General features: G+C 38.2%; 2 protein-coding genes across 8 annotated transcripts in view; both read right to left on the reverse strand.

Moving 5' to 3' along the window:
• The window catches only part of LOC123515453 (pyrimidodiazepine synthase-like), a 72,413-nt gene that overhangs the window by 30,719 nt on the left and 13,762 nt on the right, over positions 1 to 27,932 (reverse strand). The gene's annotated exons all lie outside the window — the stretch shown is intronic.
• LOC123515452 lies at positions 13,191 to 17,317 on the reverse strand. 2 transcript variants are annotated; one of them, XM_045274025.1, is made up of 3 exons: positions 16,863 to 17,317; positions 14,935 to 15,024; positions 13,191 to 14,425 (listed from the first exon to the last, which is right to left on the reverse strand). In XM_045274025.1, the coding sequence occupies exon 3, from the start codon at positions 14,312 to 14,314 to the stop codon at positions 13,406 to 13,408; it is 909 nt and encodes a 302-aa protein (XP_045129960.1). In that variant the 5' UTR covers positions 14,315 to 14,425; positions 14,935 to 15,024; positions 16,863 to 17,317; the 3' UTR covers positions 13,191 to 13,405. Both variants share the same exon structure in this region, with proteins under 2 accessions (XP_045129960.1, XP_045129961.1).

The following is a 27,932-nucleotide window of genomic DNA, read 5'->3' on the forward strand; positions in this document are numbered from 1 at the left end:
CCCCGACCAATGGTAACTCCGCCCAACTGATCAATAACATCAACTCCGACAACCACATCCACACCAACAACCAACTGATCTAACACCAGACCAGTCATAGTTCAGCACGTTACTAGCCGGCCATCAAAAGCACAAACACGAGCTTCACCATTACTGCTTCGAACAAACTTTGAACAAACTACAGTTGTAATACAACCAATAACTATTAATGCTCTCCCAACTATCCCACCTATTACTACATTGACAATGGGTAAACAACCTATACTTTCCAATGACAGAGCAACTTCCGGCGCTGAAATCACTCCTTTCTAGTTTCCCAAAATATGTTCTTGGCACCTGCTAGCAACATGTCCAAGTTTTCCACACCTAAAACACCTCACCTGTTCTTTACAATCTCTGATCATGTGTGGGCCTGAACAACGGAAACATTTACCTGAAAATTGATTGGCAGTATTTACCTGTCTAGGCCCTCTTACTGTCTCCTTAAGCTCCCTGGTCACAGCAGATAACTTCACTTGCGGCTTGGCTGTCAGGATTCTAACTCAACTAATTAAATCCCCCATCTCAAGTTTCAGAACATTGGGTAATTGCTGCAAAGAAACTCCTACATGATTGGGAAACCCATTCACAAATGTTAATTTAATAATATTCTCCAATCCTTCACCTGCAAATTGAGCCAACCCTACCAATCTCCTAATTTTGTTTGCATAGACATCAACAGGCTCCCCTGTCCACCGCTTCTGAACCAATTTTGCAAATGAGGTAAAGGCATCATCAGTGAACACTACTCTTAACTTCTCTTGAAGAATCTTTGCATCCGTTTGCTCTGCATCGGTTAAGTCCAAGTACAACGCCAATGCGTCGCCCTCCAAATACAATGGTATGAAACTGGCCACATCAGTAATCTTTTGCAACTTGGCCACCAGAGTAACTTTCTTCAACAATGACACTACATCACCCTCACCAGTAAATGGCTTTATCATGTCCATTGTTATTTTGGACGCAGCCATAATGAATGCCTAGATAGCTTGTAGTACAAGTGCAACAACAAGAGCAAGAACAAAACAAACCGAGTAAAATGAGAGCAAACAACAAAAATATACCGGTGACGACGGAGCGTCCCAACCAAAACACCACCTTCCACCAACTCCAACACAGCTCTGCCACGGCCTTTGTATACAGGCCTGAGGGATCAGATGTGACGTTAGCACAAGTAGGCCATTGCCGCGCCGCTCTGCTCATCTCTTTTCCCATAATTTTCCATCATTTCTGTTTTTATTGATGATCTATCTGTTTTGTCTTACAATATAAATGTATGATGATATTTTGCATTATTTTACCTGAAGCATATATTTTACTTAGTTTTTTTTATTAATTTCAAAATTTTTAGTACAATACTTTGTATAGGTTTTGAACTATTTCTTAATGCACTTTTTCATTTAGTTCTTGAACTTATTCTATTCATATGTAAGTTATGATATAATTCTTTTTTCATAATGATCCAGGATAACAGATATACATATTCATTTTTATTGACTACACAGTAATCATATACAGCAAACAATACTAATTAATTATTGACAACACAGTAAAGTAGTTTATGAAAATAAATAAGTTTGTGTGTGTGTGTGTGTGTGTGTGTGTGTGTGTATTTACCTAGTTGTATTTATCTAGTTGTAGTTTTACAGGGCCTGGGCTTTATGCTCGTGTGGTCCCGTCTCCATATCTACACTTATCCAATTTTTCTTTAAAACTATGTACACTCTTTGCTGATACCACTTCCTCACTCAAACTGTTCCAAGTCTTAACACATCTTTTGGAAACTAAATTTTTAACATCTCTCAGACATCGTCCCTTCCTTAGTTTTTACTATGCGATCTTGTGCTTCTAAAGTCATATTCTTCTCTCAGGATCAGTTTCTCATTATCCACTTCATCCATTCCGTTAATCAATTTATAAACTTGTATCAGATCCCTCTCTCTTCTCTGCTCCAAGGTTGGTAGATCCATTGCCTTTAGTCTCTCCTCATATGCCATCCCTTTAAATTCTGGAACCATTCTTGTAGCCATTTTTGTAGTCTCTAATTTTCTTATGTGTTTCTTTTATGGGAGTCCACACAACTCCTGCATATTCCAATCTAGGTCTTATTTTAGTACTTATCAATTTCTTCATAATTTCCTTGTCCATATAGTGAAATGCTACTCCAATATTCCTTAGCAAATTATACGTCTCTCTGAAAATTCTATCAATATGGCTAACCGGTTGATTATTTTCTTCCATTGTCACTCCCAAGTCCTTTTCCTTTTTTACTTTTTCTAGTTCTACTCCATCTCCCATCTTATAGATTCCCACTGGTCGTCTTTCACTTTTTCCCATTTCCATGACATGGCTTTTGTCCACATTGAATTCCATCTCCCATTTTTTGCTCCATTTCCAGATCTGGTTTAAGTCTTCCTGTAATATTTCACAATCCTCTTTTTGTTTAATGACTCTGCACAGTTTCGCATCGTCCGCAAACAGATTTATGTAGCTGTTCACTCCCTCTGGCATGTCATTTATATATACGAGAAAAAGTATTGGTGCCAATACTGACCCCTGTGGCACTCTGCTGTCTACTGTTCTCCATTTGGACTTCATATCTTTAACTATCGTCCTTATTTCTCTCCCCCTTAAGTAATTCTTCATCCATCTCAATGTGCTTCCTTTTAAGCCACCCTTCTCCTCTAACTTCCATAGTAATCTTTCATGTGGCACTTTATCAAAAGCCTTTTTTAGATCTAAATAAATACAGTCAACCCATCCCTCTCTCTCTTGTACTTTATCAACTATTCTAGAGTAGAAACTCAATAAATTTGTCACACATGACCGACCTTTTCTAAAACCAAATTGGCTATTTGATAATATTTTGTTGTCTTCAAGAAACTCGATCCATTGCTTCTTTATTACTTTTTCACACATCTTGCATATTACACTAGTTACCGGCCTGTAATTTAAAGGTTCTTCCTTTCTTCCGCTCTTATATATGGGAACCACCTCAGCTCTTTTCCACTCCACTGGCACTGTTCCATTTTCTATTGAGCATTTTATGATGTTGTATATTGGTCTTGCTAATTCTTCCCTACATTCTTTCAGTATTCTGCCTGAGACTTCATCCGGTCCCATTGCCTTTTCCTCATCCAATTCCGTCATCAACTTTTTTATTTCAAGCTTGGTTACTTTAATCTCTTTCATATAGACAGTCTCTCTATTACCCTGTGGTCTTTCAAATTTGGATTCCTTAGTAAAGACCTCATGAAATTTACTATTTAACAGTTTTGCCATACTTTTTGGGTCTTCCACCATTCCGTTTTCTCCTTTTAACCTTTCTATTGTTTCTTTTTGTCTTATTTTTCCATTTATGAATCTGTAGAACAATTTTGGTTGTTCCTTACATTTTTCGACAATGTCCTTTTCATAGTTCTTTTCTTCTTCCTTTCTCACCTTAGCATATTCATTTCTTGCTGTTTTGAAGTTTTCCTTATTTTCTGGATTTCTGTTTCTTCTCCACCTTTTCCATGCTCCATCTCGTTTCTCCTTTGCCCTGTCACATCTTGCATTAAACCAATCTTTCTTTCCTTCTTCTTTAGGTCTATATTTCGGAACATATTCCCTGACCCCAGTTTTGTATATTTCCAAAAATAAGTTATATTTCTCTTGAACCGTTAATGAGTTTTCCATCTCCTCCCAGTTTACGTTTTTTAAAATAGTTCTTGAGATTCTCAATATCAGCCTTTCTGTAATTTAATCGGTCTCTTTTGTATGATTCATCTCTATCTTCCTTTCCTTCTTCTATATCCATCTCTAATATTACATGGTCACTCTTTCCCAATGGGCACTTGTATCTTATATCATCGTTAATTGGTATATCCCTTGTAAAAACTAGGTCTAATCTTGCCGGCTCATCGTTTCCTCTGAATCTTTGTGTGTGTGTGTGTGTGTGTGTGTGTGTATTTACCTAATTGTAACATACGGGAAAGGAGCTATGCTCGTACTGTCCCGTCTCCATATCTACTAATGTCCAGCTTTTTCTTAAAATCATGAATATTCCTTGCGTTGACCACTTCCACATCTAAACTATTCCATGCTTCCACCCTTCTATGAGGGAAGCTATATTTTTTCACATCTCTCCTATAAGTGGCCATTTTTTAGTTTTTTCCCATGCCCTCTCGACACTCTTTCATTCCACATACACAGATCTTCCCTATCCATTTTTTCCATGCCAATCATCACTCTGTATATTGCTATCAGGTCTCCCCTTTCTCTTCTGTTTTCCAGGGTTGGAAGTTGCATTCTGTTCAGTCTGTCTTCATAAGTCAAATCTCTTAAGTCAGGCACCATTTTGTTGCAGCCCTCTGTACTTTCTCTAGTTTTCTTATGTGTTTCTTTAAGTTCGGAGCCCACTGTATTGTTGCATATTCAAGCCTTGGTCTTATCATTGCAGTAATTATTTTCTTCATCATTTCTTCATCTAAATATACAAACGCCACTCTTATGTTCCTCAATAAGTTCAATACTTCTCCAATTATTTTGTTTATATGTCTCTCTGGCGATAGGTCATTGGTAATTGTCACCCCAAGGTCTTTTTCTTCATGACTGGTTTTATGTCTTCATTTCCTATCTTGTACATACTCCTGATTCTTCTTTCACTCTTGCCAAACTCTAATTTCTTGCATTTTGTCGTGTTGAACTCCATTTGCCATGTACAGCTCCATTTCCATATTCTGTCCAAGTCTTCCTGGAGTAGTTCGCAATCTTTGTCACATCTCACTTTTCTTAACAATTTTGCATCGTCTGCAAATAGGCTCACATAACTGGACACCCCATCCACCATGTCATTTATGTAGACCGCAAACATTACTGGTGCCAACACTGATCCCTGTGGAACTCCACTCTCCACCAAGCCCCATTCTGATGGTCTGTCCTTAATTATTGTTCTCATTTCTCTTCCTACCAAAAGTCTTCCATCCATTTTAGTAAACTGCCATGCACTCCTCCTACCATTTCAAGTTTCCAGATCAGTCTCCGGTGTGGTACCTTATCAAAGGCCTTTTTTAAATCCAGATATATTCCATCAGCCCAACCATCTCTTTCCTGTATTACATCTATCACCCTCGAATAGTAACATATCAGGTTTGTCGTGCATGAACGCCCTTTTCTAAAACCAAATTGACACTCACAAAGTATGTCATTTTTCACCACCCTCTCACACATCTTAGCTACCACACTTGTAAGTGACACTGGTCTATAGTTCAATGGGTCTCTCTTGTTACCTGATTTATAGATTGGGACAATGTTAGCTCTTTTCCAGTCTTGGGGCACTACACCTTCCCTTAATGAGGCATCAATTACTTCACAAACTTTTTCTGCCAGTTGCTCCCTGCATTCTCTTAAAATCCATCCTGATACCCCATCAGGTCCCACAGCTTTTCTCACTTCTAAACTCCCCATCATATTCTTGATCTCCTCCACAGTTACTTGAAACTCCTTCATAATCCCTTTCTGTTCCATTACCAGTGGTTTGTCAAAAGCAGTCTCCTTTGTGAATACCTTCCGAAAGCATCCATTCATAGCCTCTGCCATTTCCTGGGATCCTCACTGCATACTCCATTTACTTCTAAACTTTCAATACTTTCTCTATTTTTGATGTTGTTGTTCACATGTCTGTAAAAAGCCTTGGTTGGTCTTTACATTTATCAATTATATCCTTTTCTTGTTTCTTTCTTTCTTCTCTTCTAATCAACACATATTCATTTCTTGCTCTTTTGTAACTTTCCACTGCTTAATCCGTCTTTTCCTTCTCCACCTCTTCCATGCATCCTCTTTTCTTGTTCTAGCCTTTTCACATCTATCGTTAAACCAGTCCTGCTTTCCAACTTCTCTATGTTGTCTTATTGGTACAAATTTTTCTCACCTTCTTTGTATATTTTTATAAATTCCTTCCACTTTTCATTTGCTCCTTAGCACTCTTGAATTTCATCCAATTTGTCTCTTGAAAGAATTTCTTTAGGTTTCCAAAATCTGTCTTGGCATAATTCCATCTTCCCACTTTATATTCTTCATTTCTTCTAGATTTCTCTTCATCTATCACCTTGAACTCCAAAACTGCATGATCACTCTTTGCTAAAGGGCACTCCACCCTCATCTCCTCAATGACCATTGGCTCTGTACTAAAGACCAAGTCCAGTCTTGACGATGCTCCTCTCCTCCAAACCTAGTATCTTCTTTGACCCACTGAGTTAACACATTTTCCATTGCCAGTGTCAATAGTGTATTTCCCCATGTTGTCTCTGATCCTTCCATTGACCAGTCCTCCCAACACACCTCTTTACAATTAAAATCTCCCATCATTATAGTTCGTTCACAGCCACCCAACATTTCTTCCAGACATGTTCCTGTATCACTTATCATTTCTTCATATTCCTGTACTGACCATGCATTTGTCTTAGGTGGTACGTACACCACTATGTAGTGCCTCTTTTTCCTTCATTAGTTTCTGCTCTGATCTTTAGCACTTCTGCCTTTCCCATACCTTCTTTCACTTGATCCACCTTTATATCTTTTTAACCAGCAACATCACTCCTCCTCCCATCTTACCTACTCTATTTCTTTTCCAAACATTATATTTCCTTCTCCAACCATCATCAGGTCTTCTCCTCTCTCAGTTTTGTTTCAGTAAGACCCACAATATCTGGGTTCTTGTCCCTCAAGTAATCGTTGAGTTCTAAAATCCCGATATCACTCCATTTATGTTGGAATACATTACATTCCGCTCATACGTAAGTTTCTTTAGTCCTTTCTTGCTGTACTTTTCTGGGTTATGAACCACTTCCTCAGTCTCATATCCAAGATTCTCCAGAAAAACTCTTTCTTCTCCTCTTCTGTCCTCTCTTCATTTTTTTCAAAGCCTCCTTTCTCAACTCATTTAACATTTCTCTTTCCTTTTCACCGAGATCTCTTCTCAACCAAATCTTCCTTGTTGTTTCCTGCTGGGCTAGCCTCCATGACTTCTCCACCAATTCATCTACATCCTTTTGTGACTTAAGTTTGATTCTTATTGGCCTCATACCTTCTCTTGTGAACTTTCCAATTCTATGGAAGTCCTCTATTTCTTGTACTAGGTCTTTTCCTCCTCCTGCACCACATTAATGATATTATTTATCACCTTTTTATGTTTTCTCTCTCTCCATTTTACTCGGTGTCTTATCCTCCTCCACACCAAATATCACCACACATCTCTTTTTGTCTACAGTTTCCCTCACCAATGTCTCATTTGACTTAATAACCTTCACCACTTTCTCAGCAATCTTCTCTTCTATGATCTGTTGATCTATAATTTCAGCAAGGCCCAAAGTTTTCTCCCAGACTCTTTGATTTCCTTTTCCAGACTTGCAACTTTGTAATTTACCTCCTTTCTTTCCACTTCCTGACTTTTTTCCATTCAGCCTGCTTCTCCATCACTTTTCCTAGAGATTCTCCACATTTTCGCAATTCACTTTAATTAGCTTAACTTCCTCTTTCAGTACTTCATTTTCCTTCTTCATATCGGCACACTCTTTCATTACATTGTCATAACTCGTTTCCAGGCCCCATACTTTTCAAACAGTTTTCAATTTTACCTTCCAACTCCAGAATTTTCTTCACATAAGCGCTCTTCTCCATTATTCCTTGAAATCCTGTGAAGTCTGATTCATCTTTCGAGTTCACGGCCGCCATGTTGCGCAGATGTAAACAAACCAGCTGATGGCTCAAACGCAGGCTACAGTTTATATTCACCTTCCTGGACATTATTTTGCTAATCAACAGTTAACATGACTATATGGAGACGGGACAAACATTACCAGCTCCTTTCCCACCTTGGTTACTCTTAGGCAATGGTAACTGTAGAATTAGAGATGATTGCTCTGGAGCTCAGCGACCACATCTGCCATGTGTGTGTGTGTGTATTTACCTAATTGTATTTACCTAATTGTAACATACGGGAAAAGAGCTATGCTCGTGTTGTCCCGTCTCCATATCTATTAATGTCCAGCTTTTTCTTAAAATCATGAATATTCCTTGCGTTGACCACTTCCACGTCTAAACTATTCCATGCTTCCACCCTTCTATGAGGGAAGCTATATTTTTTCACATCTCTCCTATAAGTGGCCATTTTTAGTTTTTTCCCATGCCCTCTCGACATTCTTTCATTCCACATACACAGATCTTCCCTATCCATTTTTTCCATGCCAATCATCACTCTGTATATTGCTATCAGGTCTCCCCTTTCTCTTCTGTTTTCCAGGGTCGGAAGTTGCATTCTTTTCAGTCTGTCTTCATAAGTCAAATCTCTTAAGTCAGGCACCATTTTGTTGCAGCCCTCTGTACTTTCTCTAGTTTCCTTATGTGTTTCTTTAAGTTCGAGCCCACTGTATTGTTGCATATTCAAGCCTCGGTCTTATCATTGCAGTAATTATTTTCTTCATCATTTCTTCATCTAAATATACGAACGCCACTCTTATGTTCCTCAATAAGTTCAATACTTCTCCAATTATTTTGTTTATATGTCTCTCTGGCGATAGGTCATTGGTAATTGTCACCCCAAGGTCTTTTTCTTCATGACTGGTTTTATGTCTTCATTTCCTATCTTGTACATACTCCTGATTCTTCTTTCACTCTTGCCAAACTCTATTTTCTTGCATTTTGTCGTGTTGAACTCCATTTGCCATGTACAGCTCCATTTCCATATTCTGTCCAAGTCTTCCTGGAGTAGTTCGCAATCTTTGTCACATCTCACTTTTCTTAACAATTTTGCATCGTCTGCAAATAGGCTCACATAACTGGACACCCCATCCACCATGTCATTTATGTAGACCGCGAACATTACTGGTGCCAACACTGATCCCTGTGGAACTCCACTCTCCACCAAGCCCCATTCTGATGGTCTGTCCTTAATTATTGTTCTCATTTCTCTTCCTACCAAAAGTCTTCCATCCATTTTAGTAAACTGCCATGCACTCCTCCTACCATTTCAAGTTTCCAGATCAGTCTCCGTGTGGTACCTTATCAAAGGCCTTTTTTAAATCCAGATATATTCCATCAGCCCAACCATCTCTTTCCTGTATTACATCTATCACCCTCGAATAGTAACATATCAGGTTTGTCGTGCATGAACGCCCTTTTCTAAAACCAAATTGACACTCACAAAGTATGTCATTTTCTCCAAGAAGTCTGTCCATCTATTCTTCACCACCCTCTCACACATCTTAGCTACCACACTTGTAAGTGACACTGGTCTATAGTTCAATGGGTCTCTCTTGTTACCTGATTTATAGATTGGGACAATGTTAGCTCTTTTCCAGTCTTGGGGCACTACACCTTCCCTTAATGAGGCATCAATTACTTCACAAACTTTTTCTGCCAGTTGCTCCCTGCATTCTCTTAAAATCCATCCTGATACCCCATCAGGTCCCACAGCTTTTCTCACTTCTAAACTCCCCATCATATTCTTGATCTCCTCCACAGTTACTTGAAACTCCTTCATAATCCCTTTCTGTTCCATTACCAGTGGTTTGTCAAAAGCAGTCTCCTTTGTGAATACCTTCCGAAAGCATCCATTCATAGCCTCTGCCATTTCCTGGGATCTTCACTGCATACTCCATTTACTTCTAAACTTTCAATACTTTCTCTATTTTTGATGTTGTTGTTCACATGTCTGTAAAAAAGCCTTGGTTGGTCTTTACATTTATCAATTATATCCTTTTCTTGTTTCTTTCTTTCTTCTCTTCTAATCAACACATATTCATTTCTTGCTCTTTTGTAACTTTCCCACTGCTTAATCCGTCTTTTCCTTCTCCACCTCTTCCATGCATCCTCTTTTCTTGTTCTAGCCTTTTCACATCTATCGTTAAACCAGTCCTGCTTTCCAACTTCTCTATGTTGTCTTATTGGTACAAATTTTTTCTCACCTTCTTTGTATATTTTTATAAATTCCTTCCACTTTTCATTTGCTCCTTAGCACTCTTGAATTTCATCCAATTTGTCTCTTGAAAGAATTTCTTTAGGTTTCCAAAATCTGTCTTGGCATAATTCCATCTTCCCACTTTATATTCTTCATTTCTTCTAGATTTCTCTTCATCTATCACCTTGAACTCCAAAACTGCATGATCACTCTTTGCTAAAGGGCACTCCACCCTCATCTCCTCAATGACCATTGGCTCTGTACTAAAGACCAAGTCCAGTCTTGACGATGCTCCCTCTCCTCCAAACCTAGTATCTTCTTTGACCCACTGAGTTAACACATTTTCCATTGCCAGTGTCAATAGTGTATTTCCCATGTTGTCTCTGATCCTTCCATTGACCAGTCCTCCCAACACACCTCTTTACAATTAAAATCTCCCATCATTATAGTTCGTTCACAGCCACCCAACATTTCTTCCAGACATGTTCCTGTATCACTTATCATTTCTTCATATTCCTGTACTGACCATGCATTTGTCTTAGGTGGTACGTACACCACTATGTAGTGCCTCTTTTTCCTTCATTAGTTTCTGCTCTGATCTTTAGCACTTCTGCCTTTCCCATACCTTCTTTCACTTGATCCACCTTTATATCTTTTTAACCAGCAACATCACTCCTCCTCCCATCTTACCTACTCTATTTCTTTTCCAAACATTATATTTCCTTCTCCAACCATCATCAGGTCTTCTCCTCTCTCAGTTTTGTTTCAGTAAGACCCACAATATCTGGGTTCTTGTCCCTCAAGTAATCGTTGAGTTCTAAAACCCCCGATATCACTCCATTTATGTTGGAATACATTACATTCCGCTCATACGTAAGTTTCTTTAGTCCTTTCTTACTGTACTTTTCTGGGTTATGAACCACTTCCTCAGTCTCATATCCAAGTGTGTGTGTGTGTGTGTGTGTGTGTGTGTGTGTGTGTGTGTGTGTGTGTGTGTGTGTGTGTGAAGTATAACAATTCTCACAATAGTGTTTGCATCTTCCTCTTCTTCCCTTGATTTTTATTTTCATCCAGCAGATCATTTTCCTTGGCACAATAATTATTAAGAAGGGAATTTGTTGAAGCCCAGACTAATAGTTTCTCTACTTTTTCAATACTGTGATTATTATGACAACTCTCGAGTGGGAGTAAAGCATAATTTTCTGCCACAACATTCAGCGTTACCTCTGTTGCCACAGCTCTTTGTTTCAATGAATGACAAAAATCTGGCATTTCTGTAAGCTTCTTGATTACTATGTAGTTGTACATGATGATATTTACAACATATTCATCAGGATAAAGCAATGCACCTCTGCTAATACCTTGAATATAATGACAGTTTGGTAGGTTCTCAATAGAGCTATTGATAGATAAAATAGTTTTACAAGAAGCACACTTAATTTTCTTTAAAACAAAAAAACAACAGTAACCTGCCAAATATGTTAAAACTGAAAGAACATCCATACTTTTTTCAACATCATCTTCTGTTACATCAATATGGAACATTTCTTCATCGGAAATGGAATTTACATCAGCATTGTCCAATACAAATTCTTTAAATTCTGACAGTGTTATGTTCTTGTTTTTGAAGGGTAAACTTAAAACAGACATCCGGATTTTTTTTTCACACTCGAATATTTGCCTGACAGATATGTTATAGTTGCACCCAGCAAGTTGGCGGTATTGGCTAAACCTAAACTCTAACTGATCTGTCTGAAAATTTGATGTTAATATAAAATTCATATTTAACTCATTAATGCAGTAACTGGTTAATTCCATAATCGCATTAGTAGTGTGTTTTAAAGCTGTAAAAGTTTCTCTGGTTAATTTTCCCCCGATTTCTGTCATGGAATCCCAGTGGTCTAACCAAATTGAAAATTTTTTAAGAAACACAAAACTTTCATCACTTGAATTTTTTGTTAGTGGACTCGCATACTTGTTGTTGAGGCGCTTACCTTTACAAGAAGAATTTACATTCATTATTGTCCACCTAGTGTTGATTATTGAGATGTAATTTGCAACATCTTCATAAGAAGGCAAGCTGTACTTTTTTCCGGCAGACCTCAGGGCTTCGGTGACATAATCGCTGAATATTCGGAGAGCCAATGTGACATTTTGTTTTTCTAAATTGGAGGGACACAACAACTTAAGATTAAGTTTGTATGCATGTTTTAGGAGTGAATTGGCTTCCAAAGAATGAAGTTTCTTTAGTGTGTTGAAGGGTGCAGTACAAGTTTCTTTTGTATGACTAAAGCCATCAATCGGAAAATATGGAAATTTCATAGTTTTTTCACTATCTCTTTGGCCTAGCCAGTTATTCCGAATACATTTCAGTAAGTGTACAGCATCAAACAAAAAAAGAGAGGTCTAGATTTCAATGAAGGGTGACGATATACTATTGAAAGTTGTGGAGTATTAGCAAAGAATGACATGGCCTTCTTATTAACCCCTTCCTTACCGCAAGCCTGTTTTGTGGTACGTGCGTACCACGCGCAAAAGCGAACTCGTGGTACCGCAAGATGCTGGCATGGTACGTGCGTACCACACCAATACATTTCCGTGTATAACCGTGGCCTGAGTGCGGATTTTGCCTTTTTCATACTCCACGTGGTTCACTATAAACAAACAAACACTGAAGGCGTTATTTTTAGCCACCCCAGCGTAACAAAACTATCCCCCCCACTAGCCAATCAATATCGGAGTTAATTTTTCATGCATAAACTATAAAGCAAATCACTATTCTTTGACATATATTATTCCCACAGTCCCCCCAAGAACATCAGTTCTCTAGTATCGGCCGTGGTGAAACTGCTCTATTGCCTCTAGTTAGAGATAATGGCGTCTGCTTCGTGTAGCAGCGATGAGGATTATCATAATTATGAGACAGATAGTGAGGATATACTGGAAGACTCTCCAGATGAATATGATTCAGACTATGATCCTGAAAAGAAATAGGAGAGAGTGATAGTGACAGCAGTGTTGAAACCCTCTCGGCAAGTGAGGGGGAGCAGCCTAGTTATGACTGCCTCAGGGCCACCCTCACCAGGTGCAGTGTGTGTGGTGCTGAATTTATGATTAGTGCACAATTTATGATTATGTTTACGTTTTCTTTTATTAATAAAATGACAAAAATATGTTTAGAAAAAAGTACATAACACTGAGTTAGAAAGAAATATAATGTGTAGATCTGGCTGTGAGGCACGTGCGCACACGGGCAGGGGGCTGCGGTATAGGAGGGGAACGCTTTGTTTATATCGGGCGGTGGCTGCGGTAAGGAAGGGGTTAATGCTGTTATTGTCTGTCACCACAGATATCACTCTGAATCCATTTTTTTCCAAGCCAATTACAATGTCCTTTATAAATGTGAAAAGAATTTCTGCTTTTAAAGTTCTAACTTGCAAAAATATGAACAACATCTTTAAAGTTTGAGCACACACTACTTATCATGAAAATGAAAGCACTCTTGGCAGCTTCATCACAATTAAAAGCAGAACCAACAACATTTCCTCCCTTGTAATCAAAATATTGCTTAATGTGTATTTCATCAATCATCAGGGAAACAGTCATATCATTTTGGGTAAAAAATTTAAACTTCTTTTTTATGTAAGAGAGGAAGTGACAATTTTGTTGTTCTGGTACTGGAGTCATGCTAAGAGAAAGAGACAGTAGTCGCACGGTTGAATAACATGGGAGAAGCAAGTAGCCAACATTTCTGAGTAATCTGTAACCTTGGGGGAAGCAGTTATACATAAGAGATGAGAAAACTATGAACTCAGGGGAATAACTTAGTCTCTTTTTTGTCATAAGGTGAAGCTGTTCACATATAAATTTCAAATTGTCTCTATACTTAGTGCTTGTTTCTTGCAGTTGTGTCAAGATGGAAATGACTAATTGTAGGAGAAATATGAATTTAGAGTCTGTAGGACAAGTACTGCTACTCATATTTTGTTCAAAGTCACATTCCCGAAGGTTACATAAAATTTCTTCCAGTGAGTCAATGCTATTAATTTCTGAAGGGATTTTGTAATTTTCTAGCTTTTCCAATTCAACACTCTCAAAAAATACTTTTACTCTACTTGAATCGCTGATTGTTACTGAACATTTAATTTTGGGCTCAGGGTTGGCAGTCACATGGCAAACCACTACTGAATCTTCTCTCTCAATAATCTTCCAGTACTTATCTAAATGTTTAAATTCTTTGACCAGTTCATCTAAATCTCTAAATTTTCTGCGCTCCTTAAGTTCTTCATGGTCAACAACACTCTGTTTAAGGGCTTCTTCAATTGCAATCTCTTCCATCCTGGATCTCCTTTCATCAGGTGATTCCCTCGCAGATACTGGTGACGGTGAGAGATAAGCGGGGCAGTTGGGAAGTTGCAAGGGAACAACTCCCTGTCGCAGTCATGGATGCTGTGGAGAGACGAATAATTATTATAATTTATTGTAAAGAATTTTCAAACTGAACCTCATATTACAAAATTTCTTAAAATAATCAGATAACTGTGTGTTTACTTGGTTTAAATACATTAAATAATTCACAACACCAATACAAACAGTTAGTAGACAACTATGCCTAGCAAGGAATACTCACAATAATATAAACTTTTCACCTAATAAAATTTAAAAAATATTTACAGTAGTTTATAGTATGAGTAAAAAAAATATTGATGAAGACATACTCGTAAGCCTACTTTGCTAAGGTGAGCGTCACTGTGGCCACTTATCCTGTACCATCAATTCTAATTAATTAAGCTTATGATGAAGCTGATTCTGGTCAGTACCCTGGGTCACAGGGCCACTGTGGCCACTAGTTGGATTGCCACAGTTACTTACCTATTTTATTGAGTTAACCCTAGGAAAGTCTATGGTCATTGGATTAAATCAAGCCAAAGACTGCAGTTTTAATATCATAAACATACCTTCAACTTGGCTTGGACTTTGGTCAAATTCCTCTCATCGAAAAAGGTCTCGCATTCGATGTCTTCTGGCCGAAAGAGCAGCTTACATACCTGAAAGAGTCCATTATGATAAATAACACAGTCAGCTAAATAATAGCATAAACCCTATACACCAACACCTGTGGTGATAACGTATATATATGTATTATAATACACACCCTTTAGACCAGCAAGTTAAAAACACACCCTTTAGACAAGCCAGCTAAAAACATCGCCTTTAGACCAGCAAGATAAACATACCCTTTAGACTAGCAACTTAAAAACACCCCCTTTAGACCATCAAGCTAAAAACATACACTTTAGACCAGCAACTTAAAAACACCTCCTTTAGACCAGCAAGCTGAAAACACTCCTTTTAGACCAACAAGGTAACCCCGCCCCCCTTTAGACCATCAAGCTAAAAACATCCCTTTAGACCAGCAAGCTAAAAACACCCTCTTTAGACCAGCACACTAAATACATCCCTTTAGACCAGCAAGCTAAAAACAACCCCTTCAGACCAACAAACTGAAAACACTCCTTATGGACCAACAAGCTAAACCACCCTCCTTTAGACCATCAAACTAAAAACACCCCTTTAAACCAGCAAGCTAAAAACTCCCCTTTTAGACCCCTTTAGATAGGTTAGGTTAAGATAGGTTATGGCAGGCTAGGGTTAGGTTATTGCCCACCTTTCTCTGTTTATCTCACCAACAATTAATTTGCATAAAAGCTGTTCTTGATTTTAAAACATTTAGGCTGTTCAATACATTTGTTTCATTACCTAACCTAACCTACCCTTACCTATCCTAACCAAACCTAAGGTAGTACTCGAGTAGCCAAGGTTCCTTATGTTCACCTACACTAAATATATCATAAACTGATATCATCACTTCATTATACAGGGTGTAACACGAGTTTCTGCGAATACTTCTAGAGGCAAAAGTACAAGTTATTCTAAGTAGAAAATGTTCTATACTCATATGACTTTTGAGGCTTTGTTTAGTCGTGGGTGAAATTTTTAAGTGTAGCTGGTACGGGCGATTGTTTTATTTCGTAGAAACACCATGTCCACCTTACTGTAAGTGTGTGGTACTTTCAACAGAGATTTTTGGTCTGTCAAAATCATGCAGTACCATCGAAATTTATTTACCATCAATCTTGGCGTGAAATTCCGAACAGCTGATCTGCTGGTAGCCTCCCTCAGGCAGGCAAGGTGTCCTAGTATAGCCTATTACTTTATTTGTCAGTAATTACAGACATTCTAACACTGTGTCAGATTTATCTGTAAATCACCTCTCTGTCAATACTACTCGTCTCATTGCAGAATATTGCTATACCCCAAAACTTGTAGAAATGATAGCGAGTTATCAGTTTGTTCAATGGTGAAAAGTAGTGAGTTATTCAATCATCATTTCTGCAAATTTGTAGGTGTTACAGTATCCCATGATCAGACAAGTGGTATTACAGATTAGGAATTTACCGGTAAACATTACACAATGTTAACATGTCTGTAATTAGTGACAAATAAAATAAAAGGCTAACCAACCTCCCTTGCAGGAAGGCGTTAGTGAGGCTATCTAGCAGAAAATTACCTGTTTGAAATTTCACGTTAAGACGGTGACGGTAAATAAATTTTGATTGTGCTGTGTGATTTTCCAAAGGAAGAAAATATATACAAAATGCCACACACTTACAGTAAGGTGGAGTAAGTTGATATAGTGTTTCTATGACATAAAACACCAGACCAGCCCAGCCGGTGTAACGGTCATCCCGTCACATGCACTTGAATTTCACCCCAAGACTAAACAAACTTGTACTTTCACCTCTAGAAGTATTCGCAGAAACTCCCTGTGTGTGAATAAAACTATACTAGTTGTATACAATAAACATTGGTTTAGTTTACTTACCTTGGTGTTTTTGGTTGGGGTGAAGTCTGGTCGCTTGATAGCATGAGGCCAAGCCCGCGCAAGCTTCTCTTCTTTTGGGAATGAAAATAAGCACACCTTTGGCCCACTTTTGTAATTCCCTTTACATAAAGGAACGCAACACTTGTAAGGCATGGCAGAAGGCCTAGTGAGTACACCAAAACCACTTAAAACAAGACCACGGTGGAGTTCAAAACACTCCTGACACATCCAGTAGACGTGGATGGCCTACTCGCACTGATGTCACGGCCGCATGACGTCACATCCATCAGGCCTGTATGAGAAAGCCGTGGCTCTGCCTTCTACCTGCGCGCAGCCCACACAAGCCACCAACGGTGCGCCGAAACCCTCTCGAAACATTCCCGAAACCACCACAACAATAACCAAATAAACCACAGGCAGGAAGGAAGAACCTTTAAATTAAAGACTGGTATCACTAACTAGTGTAATATGCAAGATGTGTGAAAGAATAATAAAGAAACAATGGATCAAGTTCCTTGAAGACAACAAATTAATATCAAATAGCCAATTTGGTTTTAGAAAAAGACGGTTGTGTGTAACTAATTTATTGAGTTTCTATTCTAGAATAGTTGATAGAGTACAAGAGAGAGAGGGATGGGTTGACTGTATATATTTGGATTTAAAAAAGGCATTTGACAAAGTGCCACATGCAAGATTACTGTGGAAGTTAGAGAAGGGTGGCTTGAAAGGAAGCACATTGAGATGGATAGAAAATTATTTGAGGGGGAGAGAAATAAGGCCGGTAGTTAAAGATATGAAGTCCAAGTGGAGAGCAGTAGAAAGCGGAGTGCCACAGGGGTCAGTATTGGCACCAATACTTTTCCTCATTTATATTAACGACATGCCAGAAGGAGTGAACAGCTACATAAATCTGTTTGCAGATGATACGAAACTGTGCAGAGTTATAAAGCAAAAGGAGGATTGTGAAATACTGCAAGAAGACCTAAATAAGATCTGGGAATGGAGTAAAAAGTGGGAAATGGAATTCAATGTGAACAAAAGCCATGTCATGGAAATGGGAAAGAGTGAAAGACGACCTGTGGGAATCTATAAGATGGGAGATGGAGTAGAACTGGAGAAAGTAAAAAGGAAAAGGACTTAGGAGTGACGATGGAAGAAAACAATCAACCAGTAAGCCATATTGATAGAATTTTTAGAGAAACATATAATTTGCTAAGGAATATTGGAGTAGCATTTCACTACATGGACAAAGAAATGATGAAGAAATTGATAAGTACTATAATAAGACCCAGATTGGAATATGCAGGAGTAGTGTGGACCCCTCATAAAAGAAACACATAAGGAAGTTGGAGAGACTACAAAAATGGCTACAAGAATGGTTCCAGAATTTGAAGGGATGACATATGAGGAGAGACTAAAGGCTATGGATCTGATAACCCTGGAACAAAGAAGAGAGAGAGGAGATCTGATACAAGTTTATAAATTGATCAACAGAATGGACCAAGTGGATAATGGGAAACTGATTCTGAGAGAAGAACATGACATTCGAAGCACAAGATCGCATGGTAAAAAGATGAGAAAAGGAAGATGCCTGAGAGATGTTAAAAAATATAGTTTCCCACAAAGATGTATTGAGACGTGGAACAGTTTAAACAAAGAAGTAGTGTCTGCAATGAGTGTGCATACTTTTAAAGTAAGATTGGATAAGTGTAGATATGGAGACGGGGCCACACGAGCATAAAGCCCAGGCCCTGTAAAACTACAACTAAGTAAATACACTGGAGTGGTATATATATATATATAAATATATATACAGTAAGGTCCCGGGTTACGTCGGTCTCGAGTTATGTCAAACTCGCACTTACGTCAGTCCACTATAAGGCAATTTATGATTTAAAAAATTGAAAATTTATAAATCGAGAGAGCGGGGTTTATTGTTATTGTTGGAGGCGTCACTAGTGGTTATCCACCACAGACCTCATGCTTGAATACAATAACACTCTCGTGCCTCAGTTCCACCACACCATCGCCCTGGCAAGAGTGTTCCTACATCTGCGTTTGCTGACTATCTTAGTATCTTGCTCAATGGCACCAAAAAAAAAAAAAACTCCTGAGTGATAGCAGTGATGCTAAGAAAAGGGAAACCATTACGCTACAAGAAAAAGTGGACATAATTAAAAGACATGAGAAGGGAGGCAGCAGCTGTGTGTAAGGGAGTGAAGAAGAAAATGGGAAGCCCGTTACCATGACAACGGGGAGGTTGACGACCTTGAGGGCTCGCACATCCATCACAACAATAACAACTCCGGAGCCTTCGCCTGGGCCACACGACACTCGCAGCTCACTTGCACCGTCTGCACTTGTCTGCTGATCCCTATTGCCCTTTCCTATTGCATTTCCTGCCCGCTGACGTTTCTCCCACCGCACTGCACTATGCTCCCAGCTTTCCACCCTAGGCATCACAACATTCGACCTGCCCACCCTACTGGCGGCCTCCGGCGTCCACCCCTCTGGCAACATGCAGTCCTTCGCGTTCGCGGCCCTAATCAACAACAAAAACAAGCTTGTGTTTCATATTCCTACATACTTGTGAATAACATAACAATATGACCTTTTACTTATATAACGCTTCTACTCCTACCGCACTCCACAAAGGTCCCAGCTGTTCGCCCTGGGCATCACAACATTCGACCTGCCCACCCTCCTGGCGGCCTCAGGCCGCCCCTCTCGGCAACCTGCAGTCCTTCGTGTTTGCGGCCCTAATCAATATATTCCTACATAGTTGTAAATAATATAGCAATATAACAATATAACTTTTTACTTACCTGAATAACCATAAAAAATTATTGGTTGAAAACTCGATAATATGTTTTGAAAGTACAAAAACTCGAGTTACGTACAAAATCGACTTACGTCATGTTTCAGGAACGTAACTCTGACGTAACTCGGGACCTTACTGTATATATCTTTGAATAAGTCATGAAAATGGTATGTTACGTATGTTATAAGACATTATGTTCCTTAGGGTAACTTAAAGAATTGCTTTAAGCATTACAAGACGATATATGTTGATTGATGCAGCTCAAGGATGCTTTAATGCAGTCTTAGTTGCTCTAGCTGCATATTCTTTAGTACACTTATTTATTTATCTTTTATTTATTTATTATTATTTTCTTTTTTTTATTATTTACCCCTTCCCACTGTCCAGAGTTAGATTTTTGATACTTGAACCTGAAGTCTTTGGCAAGGGGGTGGATGGCAAGGCCCATCCTCCTCCTTTGTTGTAATTATTTATTAATTCAACAATAAATGTATCAATCACTTACTCCTTCCTGGCGGAGGATCTATATAAACAAAGACGTTTTGAAAACGGAACTTTTTGTCGGATCTCCAATATATAAATGCTTGTTCTTATTTTACTGCACTAAGTTGTAGCATTGTCTATATACAGATAATTCCTCACAAGTAAAAAATATTCTTAAAATAAATAATTATTTGGCATCACAAATACCCAAGCACCGGTCAATATATCATATGGCGTCTCAAGGCCGCTCACAGCTTGTGCTTTGTTGATGGTGGATTTGCTACGCACATAAGCTAATATTGGATTTTTTTTTTTACTTTTTTCTTTTATCTATCATATCAAAGAGAAAGAACTGTACCACACGTCAGCAACGTTGCCTAAAAATGAATAGGTACAAAACAAGTATGGACGTATACGAAAAATACGAAGAAAAGTGGAAGTAAGGTCACAAGTCCTGGATGTAACTATAACATTCAAACCAATACACTGACATACATTATCACCAATCAAACACAAACAACACTTACATATAGATTCAATTGTTTGTTCAGTTTTGCGGCAGTCTATATTATATAAATGTCAATCTGGAGTACCCAACAGCTGGAAAACTATATATAGACATATGGAAGAAGGTCAGTAGAGTATCTATATAGACGATTTTTTATTTGGTAGTTCACCCATCTGCCCTGCCGCTGGGGAAGGGGTTTATTAAACGCACCATCAATTTCTTTACATTCCCATACGCTCCATTCTTTAATCTAATTAACTAATTTATTTATTTAATTTTAAGTAAGAAAGGAGAACTGGCCAAGGGCAACAACAATATAAAGAAAAAAAGGCCTACTCAGTTGTCAGTCTTCTTACAGAGCCGATATAATTAGCCAAAGAACAGCGACAAATGTCTTGAAACCATTGGAGCAACTGCAGGATGCTATTGTGTGCACCATTAGTGCTTCGAATTAATAAGGAAGAAACTCTCCCTGGGTAATGTTTACTGATTGATAGAGTTATTGCTGTTTATAGTAAAATACAACAAAGGAAAAGTACAAAGACTGCGAACCTCCCATAGATGGAGAGATGAAAAAAGAGTGTTCAGGCAATATCAGAACAATAGGGAGAGGAATATCAAAGATAAGCAGCGTCGAGTGATATGGCAAATATAATTTACAGCAACCTAACTGATAAACTGTGTTGCCATACGTCTCAATAACTTTTAAGTAGTACACCGTACACACAGCCAGTAACTTTCCATTACCGTAAAGCAAAAGTGATTGATTAATTGATTGATTGATATACTTATTGTTGCATTAATATTGAAATAGAATATATATATATATATATATATATATATATATATATATATATATATATATATATATATATATATATATATATACACAGACGCACACACACATACACACACACACTACACACTACAAAAAATGGCTACAAGAATGGTTCCAGAATTTAAAGGGATGACATATGAGGAGAGACTAAAAGCTATGGATCTACCAACCCTGGAACAGAGAAGAGAGAGAGAGGAGATCCGATACAAGTTTATAAATTGATTAACGGAATGGATCAAGTGGATAATGAGAAACTAATTCTGAGAGAAGAATATGACATTAGAAGCACAAGATCGCATAGTAAGAAACTGAGGAAGGGAAGATATCTGAGAGATGTTAAAAAATTTAGTTTCCCGCAAAGATGTGTTGAGACTTGGAAAAGATTGAGTGAGGAAGTGGTGTCAGCAAAGAGTGTACATACAGACAACCCCCGCTTAACGAAGGGGTTACGTTCCTAAAAAACACTTCGTTAAGCGAACCGATTATAACAAGTTTAACCCCTGATTTGAACTTCCACTGAGAGTAAGCAAAGCGAGAGTGCATCATAGTACAGTAAAAGGTTTAACTCTTAAACTGCGCCGATCGCTTATATAATCAAGCCTCTCGAGTACTGTGACATGGCGATCGCTTATGTAATCATGAATTTTCGTGGGGAATGTTTTGAAATTTCGTGGCGCGTTTCCCTTCAGACCTGCTCTTGTGACTCCTCCCCACTTAGTGTTACCATCATGAGGGCTCTAGATACTATAACAAGGGCCTCACTTGAGTTTTTACGGAAAAGTAGGAGACACCTGGCAACCCCTCTTGACTCGTTGGGTAGAATCCAGCCTTGAGTATCATAGAAAATGTAGAACACTTTATAGGGGAGACCAAATTATGCTATAGTTTATTACTTCTATCTCAACCAAGAGATTATTGTTATTATATCAGCTTCTTACGGCATAGGGGCAACAATCCTAGTAGCATATTGAGCTGTGGTATTGTACAGAGGACTTGTGTCATGCAGGACACACAAAACCACACACACACACACACGGCGTCGCCATCGCTGAGAGAGGACGGCTCGTCTCCGGCTGCGGAGTGCGGACGGGAAGAAGGAAAATACCTATGGTGTTGCAGGGCACGGGTAACTCTAAGTTAGTGTCCTGTTAATGTCCAACTGTCGCTTAGTGTTGAAAGTGAGGGATATGGAGAGTGATCCCTGAGAGGAGAGTGTGGGCGGTGATTGTTTTGGCCGTAATCAGCTGACGATAGCAAAAATGGCGTCTAGACAAACAAGAGACTTTGAAGGTTTTATTACTACGCCAAAAGGACTGGAGAAACTTGATATGGATGCAAGAATCCAGGCACTGGAAAGTAAGTTCCTAAACATTTTGTCAATAGAAGAAAAACTGGATAGAGTTCTAGCCGAGAATGATTCGTTCAAAAAAGAGATCTATTTGTTAACGCTAGCGAATAAAGAGCTATTGAAGGAAAAAGTAGAGATGGAGAAAGAAAACCAACAATTAAGGAAACAATGTGAAGAGATGAAGGCTAAACTCATGGAAATGGGGATAAAAATATCTGAAGGGGACTTGAGGAAGGAGGAATGCCTTAATCTAATTGATACCAGGATGAAAGAAGTGAACCATGAACATCAGGAGGTACAAAGGTCATTTAGGGAGATAGTAAAAAACCAGGAAGAGGAAAATAAAGGGATTACGCAGAGGGAAATGGTAAAGGCACTAAAGGAAAATGAGTATGTGGTGAGAGATATTGCTGAAAAGAAAAAATGTGTGATCATAATAGGATTGTGGGAGGAAACTAACAGGAACTGGCAGGACAGGCAGGATAAGGAAAATGACAAGATTAAGTCTTTACTGAACAAGATCTCTGTGGAAGAAGAGGACCTATATGCTGAGCTAGAAGAAAGTGTGAGATTGGGAGCTTTTGAGGAAGGCAAGAATAGACCATTAAAATTGAAATTAAAGTCTCAGGTGGCAGCGGAGGCCTTGTTGAGGAGGGCTTGGAAACTTAAGGACTCTGAAAAAACCAAAACAATTTACATAAGAAGAAATATGTCACAAGATGAGAGAATGAAAATGAAGGAGCTTGTAACTGAAGTGAAAGAGAGGAATAACGAAAGAACAGAGGAGGAAAAGACCAAGTTTTTTTGGATGATGAGAAATGGGAGGCTAAAGAAGTGGTGGATAAAACAGATGGAATAGGCATTACATGGAAGAATGAGACTAGGAATGGAATAAAAGTGACTTACATGAACATAGATGGATTTCTATCTAAGAGGCTAGAATGTATGGATTACCTAAGAAATAACGAACCACACATAATGTGTGTAGTGGAAACAAAGCTAAGGCCCGAAATAAAGCTAGACTGGTTTGTTGTAAAACACTACAAAGTATGGAGAAATGATAGAAAAAATAAAGGAGGTGGTGGTATAATGGTTCTTACTAAGGAAGATCCGATAGTGAAGGAGGTGAACTATAGTAAGAGAAATGAGGAAGTGATAAGTATGCTTATAACAGGTGGTAAGAGGAACATTAATATTATAACAGTATACATACCACCCAGAACCAGTGCTTGGGAATATGAACAGTACCAAATGGTGATGAAAAATACTCTAGACAGAATGAAGCAAGAACTCATCAGAAAGGATAGAGTGATGATAGTTGGAGACTTTAATTGCAAAGAAATAGTGTGGGAAGACTACGAAGTGGTGAATGGTGGTGAGTGGGCAGAAGAATTGTTAAAGGTAGCAACAAATAACTTGATGGCACAGTGGGTGAGATCACCAACAAGGTGCAGGGGACAAGATGTTGCAGCAAGGTTGGATTTGGTATTTACCAGGGGAATCTCTCTAAAGAGGAAATTGAACATGAAAGTCCCTTGGGAAAAGCGATCATGATGTCCTAAGCTTTGAGCTGGATACAGAATTAAGCACGAATAAGATTGTGGAACACAGGGAGGGAAAATTAAATTATACTAGGGCAAATTATAACCATATAAGGGAGTTCTTTAATGAAATTGACTGGTCCGTGGTATACCAGGAAAGGGATATGCAATTGAAATACGATAAATTTATGGATTTGTATAACTCTGCTGTGAAAAAGTTTGTGCCATATCACAGAAAGAGGACTTTAAATAACAAACAGTGGTTTAATAGAAATAGCATGGAAGAAACTTAAGAAAAACAGTGATGTATTATCAAGGGAAGTCTACAAAATAACAAGAAATAGATATGTTGAAATAAGGAGAACAGCACAGAAGGAATATGAACAGAGGGTGGTGGAAAACTGTGATAGTGACCCAAATATGTTTTACAAATTCATAAATGGAAAACTAAATAAAAGGAAGGTTATAGAAAAGGTAAAAAACGGGGAAGAAGTATATGAAAATGCTGGAGATATAGCTGAAATTTTGAACGACAACATTTGCAAAGTGTTTACAAAGGAGGAGCATTTTATGGGAGGAAGGCCTACGGAAATAAAGCAAATGCAGGACATCATGGTTACTAAGGAAGATGTAAGGAAAATTATAAGCAATCTGGATATTAATAAAACAATGGGGCCTGATGGCATATCTGGGAGGTTGCTAAATGAATGTAGGGATCAATTGTTGAACCCTGTATTTGATATTGTGGAAACCTCCATACTAACAGGATTAGTCCCGAAAGAGTGGAAAAGAGCTGACATTGTGCCTATATATAAGAATGGTAGTAGAATGGAACCGCTAAATTATAGACCAGTATCGTTGACTAGTATATTGTGCAAGGTATGTGAAGAAGTAATTAAAGCTAAGTGGAGTGAGTATCTAGAAAGTGAAAACATTCTGAGTGAAAGGCAGTTTGGTTTCAGAAAAGGAAGATCGTGTGTATCCAATTTATTATGCTTTTATTCAAGAGTGACTGACATACTACAACATAGAGAGGATGGGTGGATGCTATCTACCTGGACTTGAGAAAGGCCTTTGATAAAGTACCACACAATAGACTGATGTGGAAACTAAAGATGATTGGAGGAGTAAATGATAAACTAGCAAAATGGATGGAAAATTACTTAATGGGAAGAGAAATGAGAACAGTGGTGAGAGGAAGGAAGTCCGAGTGGAAGAAGGTAACCAGTGGAGTTCCACAAGGGTCAGTGCTGGGTCCCATCATGTTTTGATTTATGTTAATGATATGCCAGTAGGAATTGACAGTTATATGAACATGTTTGGACGATACTAAAATTATGAGGAGAGTAAAGAATGTGGAAGATTGTAACAAGTTACAGGAAGATCTTGATAAAATATATGAGTGGAGTAAAGAGTGGCAGATGGAATTTAATATAGACAAGACCCATGTTATGAAAATGGGAAGAAGTAGATACAGACCAAACAGGGATTACAGGCTGGGTGATGAGAAAATTAAAGAGACCAATGAGGAGAAAGACTTAGGAGTAACTGCAAAACACTTTGTCACCAGAGAAACACATTAACAAGATTTTTTGGAAAACATACAACATGCTTCAAAATATTGGCCTTGCATTCCACTACCTAGATGAAGGAATGATGAAGAAGATATTATGTACCTTAATAAGACCCCAGTTAGAATATGCAGCATGTGTTTGGTCACCGCATATGAAGAAAAATGTGAAGAAGGTGGAAAGGGTACAGAGGCTGGCAACAAGGATGGTACCAGGACTCAGGGAGTTAGACTATGAGGAAAGACTGAGGAAGCTGGGGTTGACCACATTAGAAGAGAGAAGAACAAGAGGAGACATGATAACTATGTATAAATTGGTGAACAAGATTGACATACTGGATAGAGAGTTGATAAAGGTGACCACAAGTAATCATCTTCAAGGACATGAAAAAAAGCTAATAAAGGACATCTGTCTAAATGACATGAGAAAATACAGTTTCCCGCATCGTAACATTGATAAGTGGAATAAACTGAGCAGTGATGTCGTTGACTCTGTGTGTGTCAATCAGATGAAAGAGAGATATGACAGGAATGGACAAGGAGACAGGACACAGAGAGCTTAGCTCGGGCCCTGTAATACACAAATAGGTAAATACACACACACAAACACAAAGCTCAATCAAACATACCCAATACGTACAAAACATCTGTACAGAGGATTCACACACACACACACACACACACACACACACACACACACACAAACAGATAAAGTTCTATCATACATACATATGTACAAAACATATGTACAGAAGACTCGTATCATGTAGGATACGCAGAAACATGCACACACACACACACACACACACCGAAAATGAAGAATTAAAAGTGGATGTAGCGAACTACAAGAAATTGATGGAAGAAGGACTTGGTAAAGCCGAGAAAGAAAAAGAGAAGCTAAAAGATCTAGTTAACAAAGAAGAAGAAAGAGTACAAGACGTGATTAAAAAAGAAGTACAAGCATGGAGAATCCAAGATAAGAAAGACAAGGAATCATTTCAAGAAGTATTTCAAGAACAGTTAAAAGAAGGAGATGAAAATATGACAAGCAAAATTATAGGAGTCCTCAAGAAAAAAGAAAATTTAGTAAGAGAAATTGCGGAAAAAAAGAAGTGTAATTATTTTTGGACTGAAAGAAAAAAATGTTAAATATAGACCAAGAAGGGAAAAAGACGAAATGAAATCAGTAAAAGACCTACTAAAACATCTGAATGACGAGGATAGACAGAACTTAGAAGAGGAAGAAGAAGAAATCTATAGAATGGGACCATATCAAGAAAGGAACAGTGAGACCAATTAAGATATTACTAAAATCACAAGCAGCAGCAGAAGAAGTACTATATAGAAAAACGAAACTCAGAGAAACAGAAGGTTGCAAAGATATATATATAAAGAAAAATAGAAACAAGGAGGAAAGGAAGAGACACAATGAACTGGTGGCAGAAGCAAGAGAAAAAAATAATGAAAGGTCAGAGGAGGAGAAGAAGGCATTTTTGGAGAATTATAGGAGACAGGATAAGGAAATGGTATATAAAAGAGAAAGAAGAGAAAAAAATGGAGCAAGTTTAACTAAAAATGATAAGAACAAGAAATAAAAAATGATGTATACAAACATAGATGGGATTTTATCTAGTAAATTAGAATTAAGAGATTACATAAAGAAAGAAGAACCAGATATTGTATGCCTGGTGGAAACAAAGTTAAATGAGGCAATAAAAATAGACATAGATAAAAGGTATAATATATGGAGGAGAGACAGAGTGGGTAAAGGAGGAGGAGGAGTCATAATGATGTTAAGGAAGGAGATAGTGGTAAATCAAGTGGAGTTTGGGAAGGAAAATCAGAAATACTGTATGTTAAGATACATATTATAAAAAGAGTTAACAATCATTGGAACATATGTGCCACCAAAAACAAACTCATGGACTAACCAAGAATATAGAGACATGATAGATGACACA

The sequence above is a fragment of the Portunus trituberculatus genome, chromosome 39 (genome assembly GCF_017591435.1).
Source record: "Portunus trituberculatus isolate SZX2019 chromosome 39, ASM1759143v1, whole genome shotgun sequence".
Lineage (NCBI taxonomy): Eukaryota > Metazoa > Arthropoda > Malacostraca > Decapoda > Portunidae > Portunus > Portunus trituberculatus.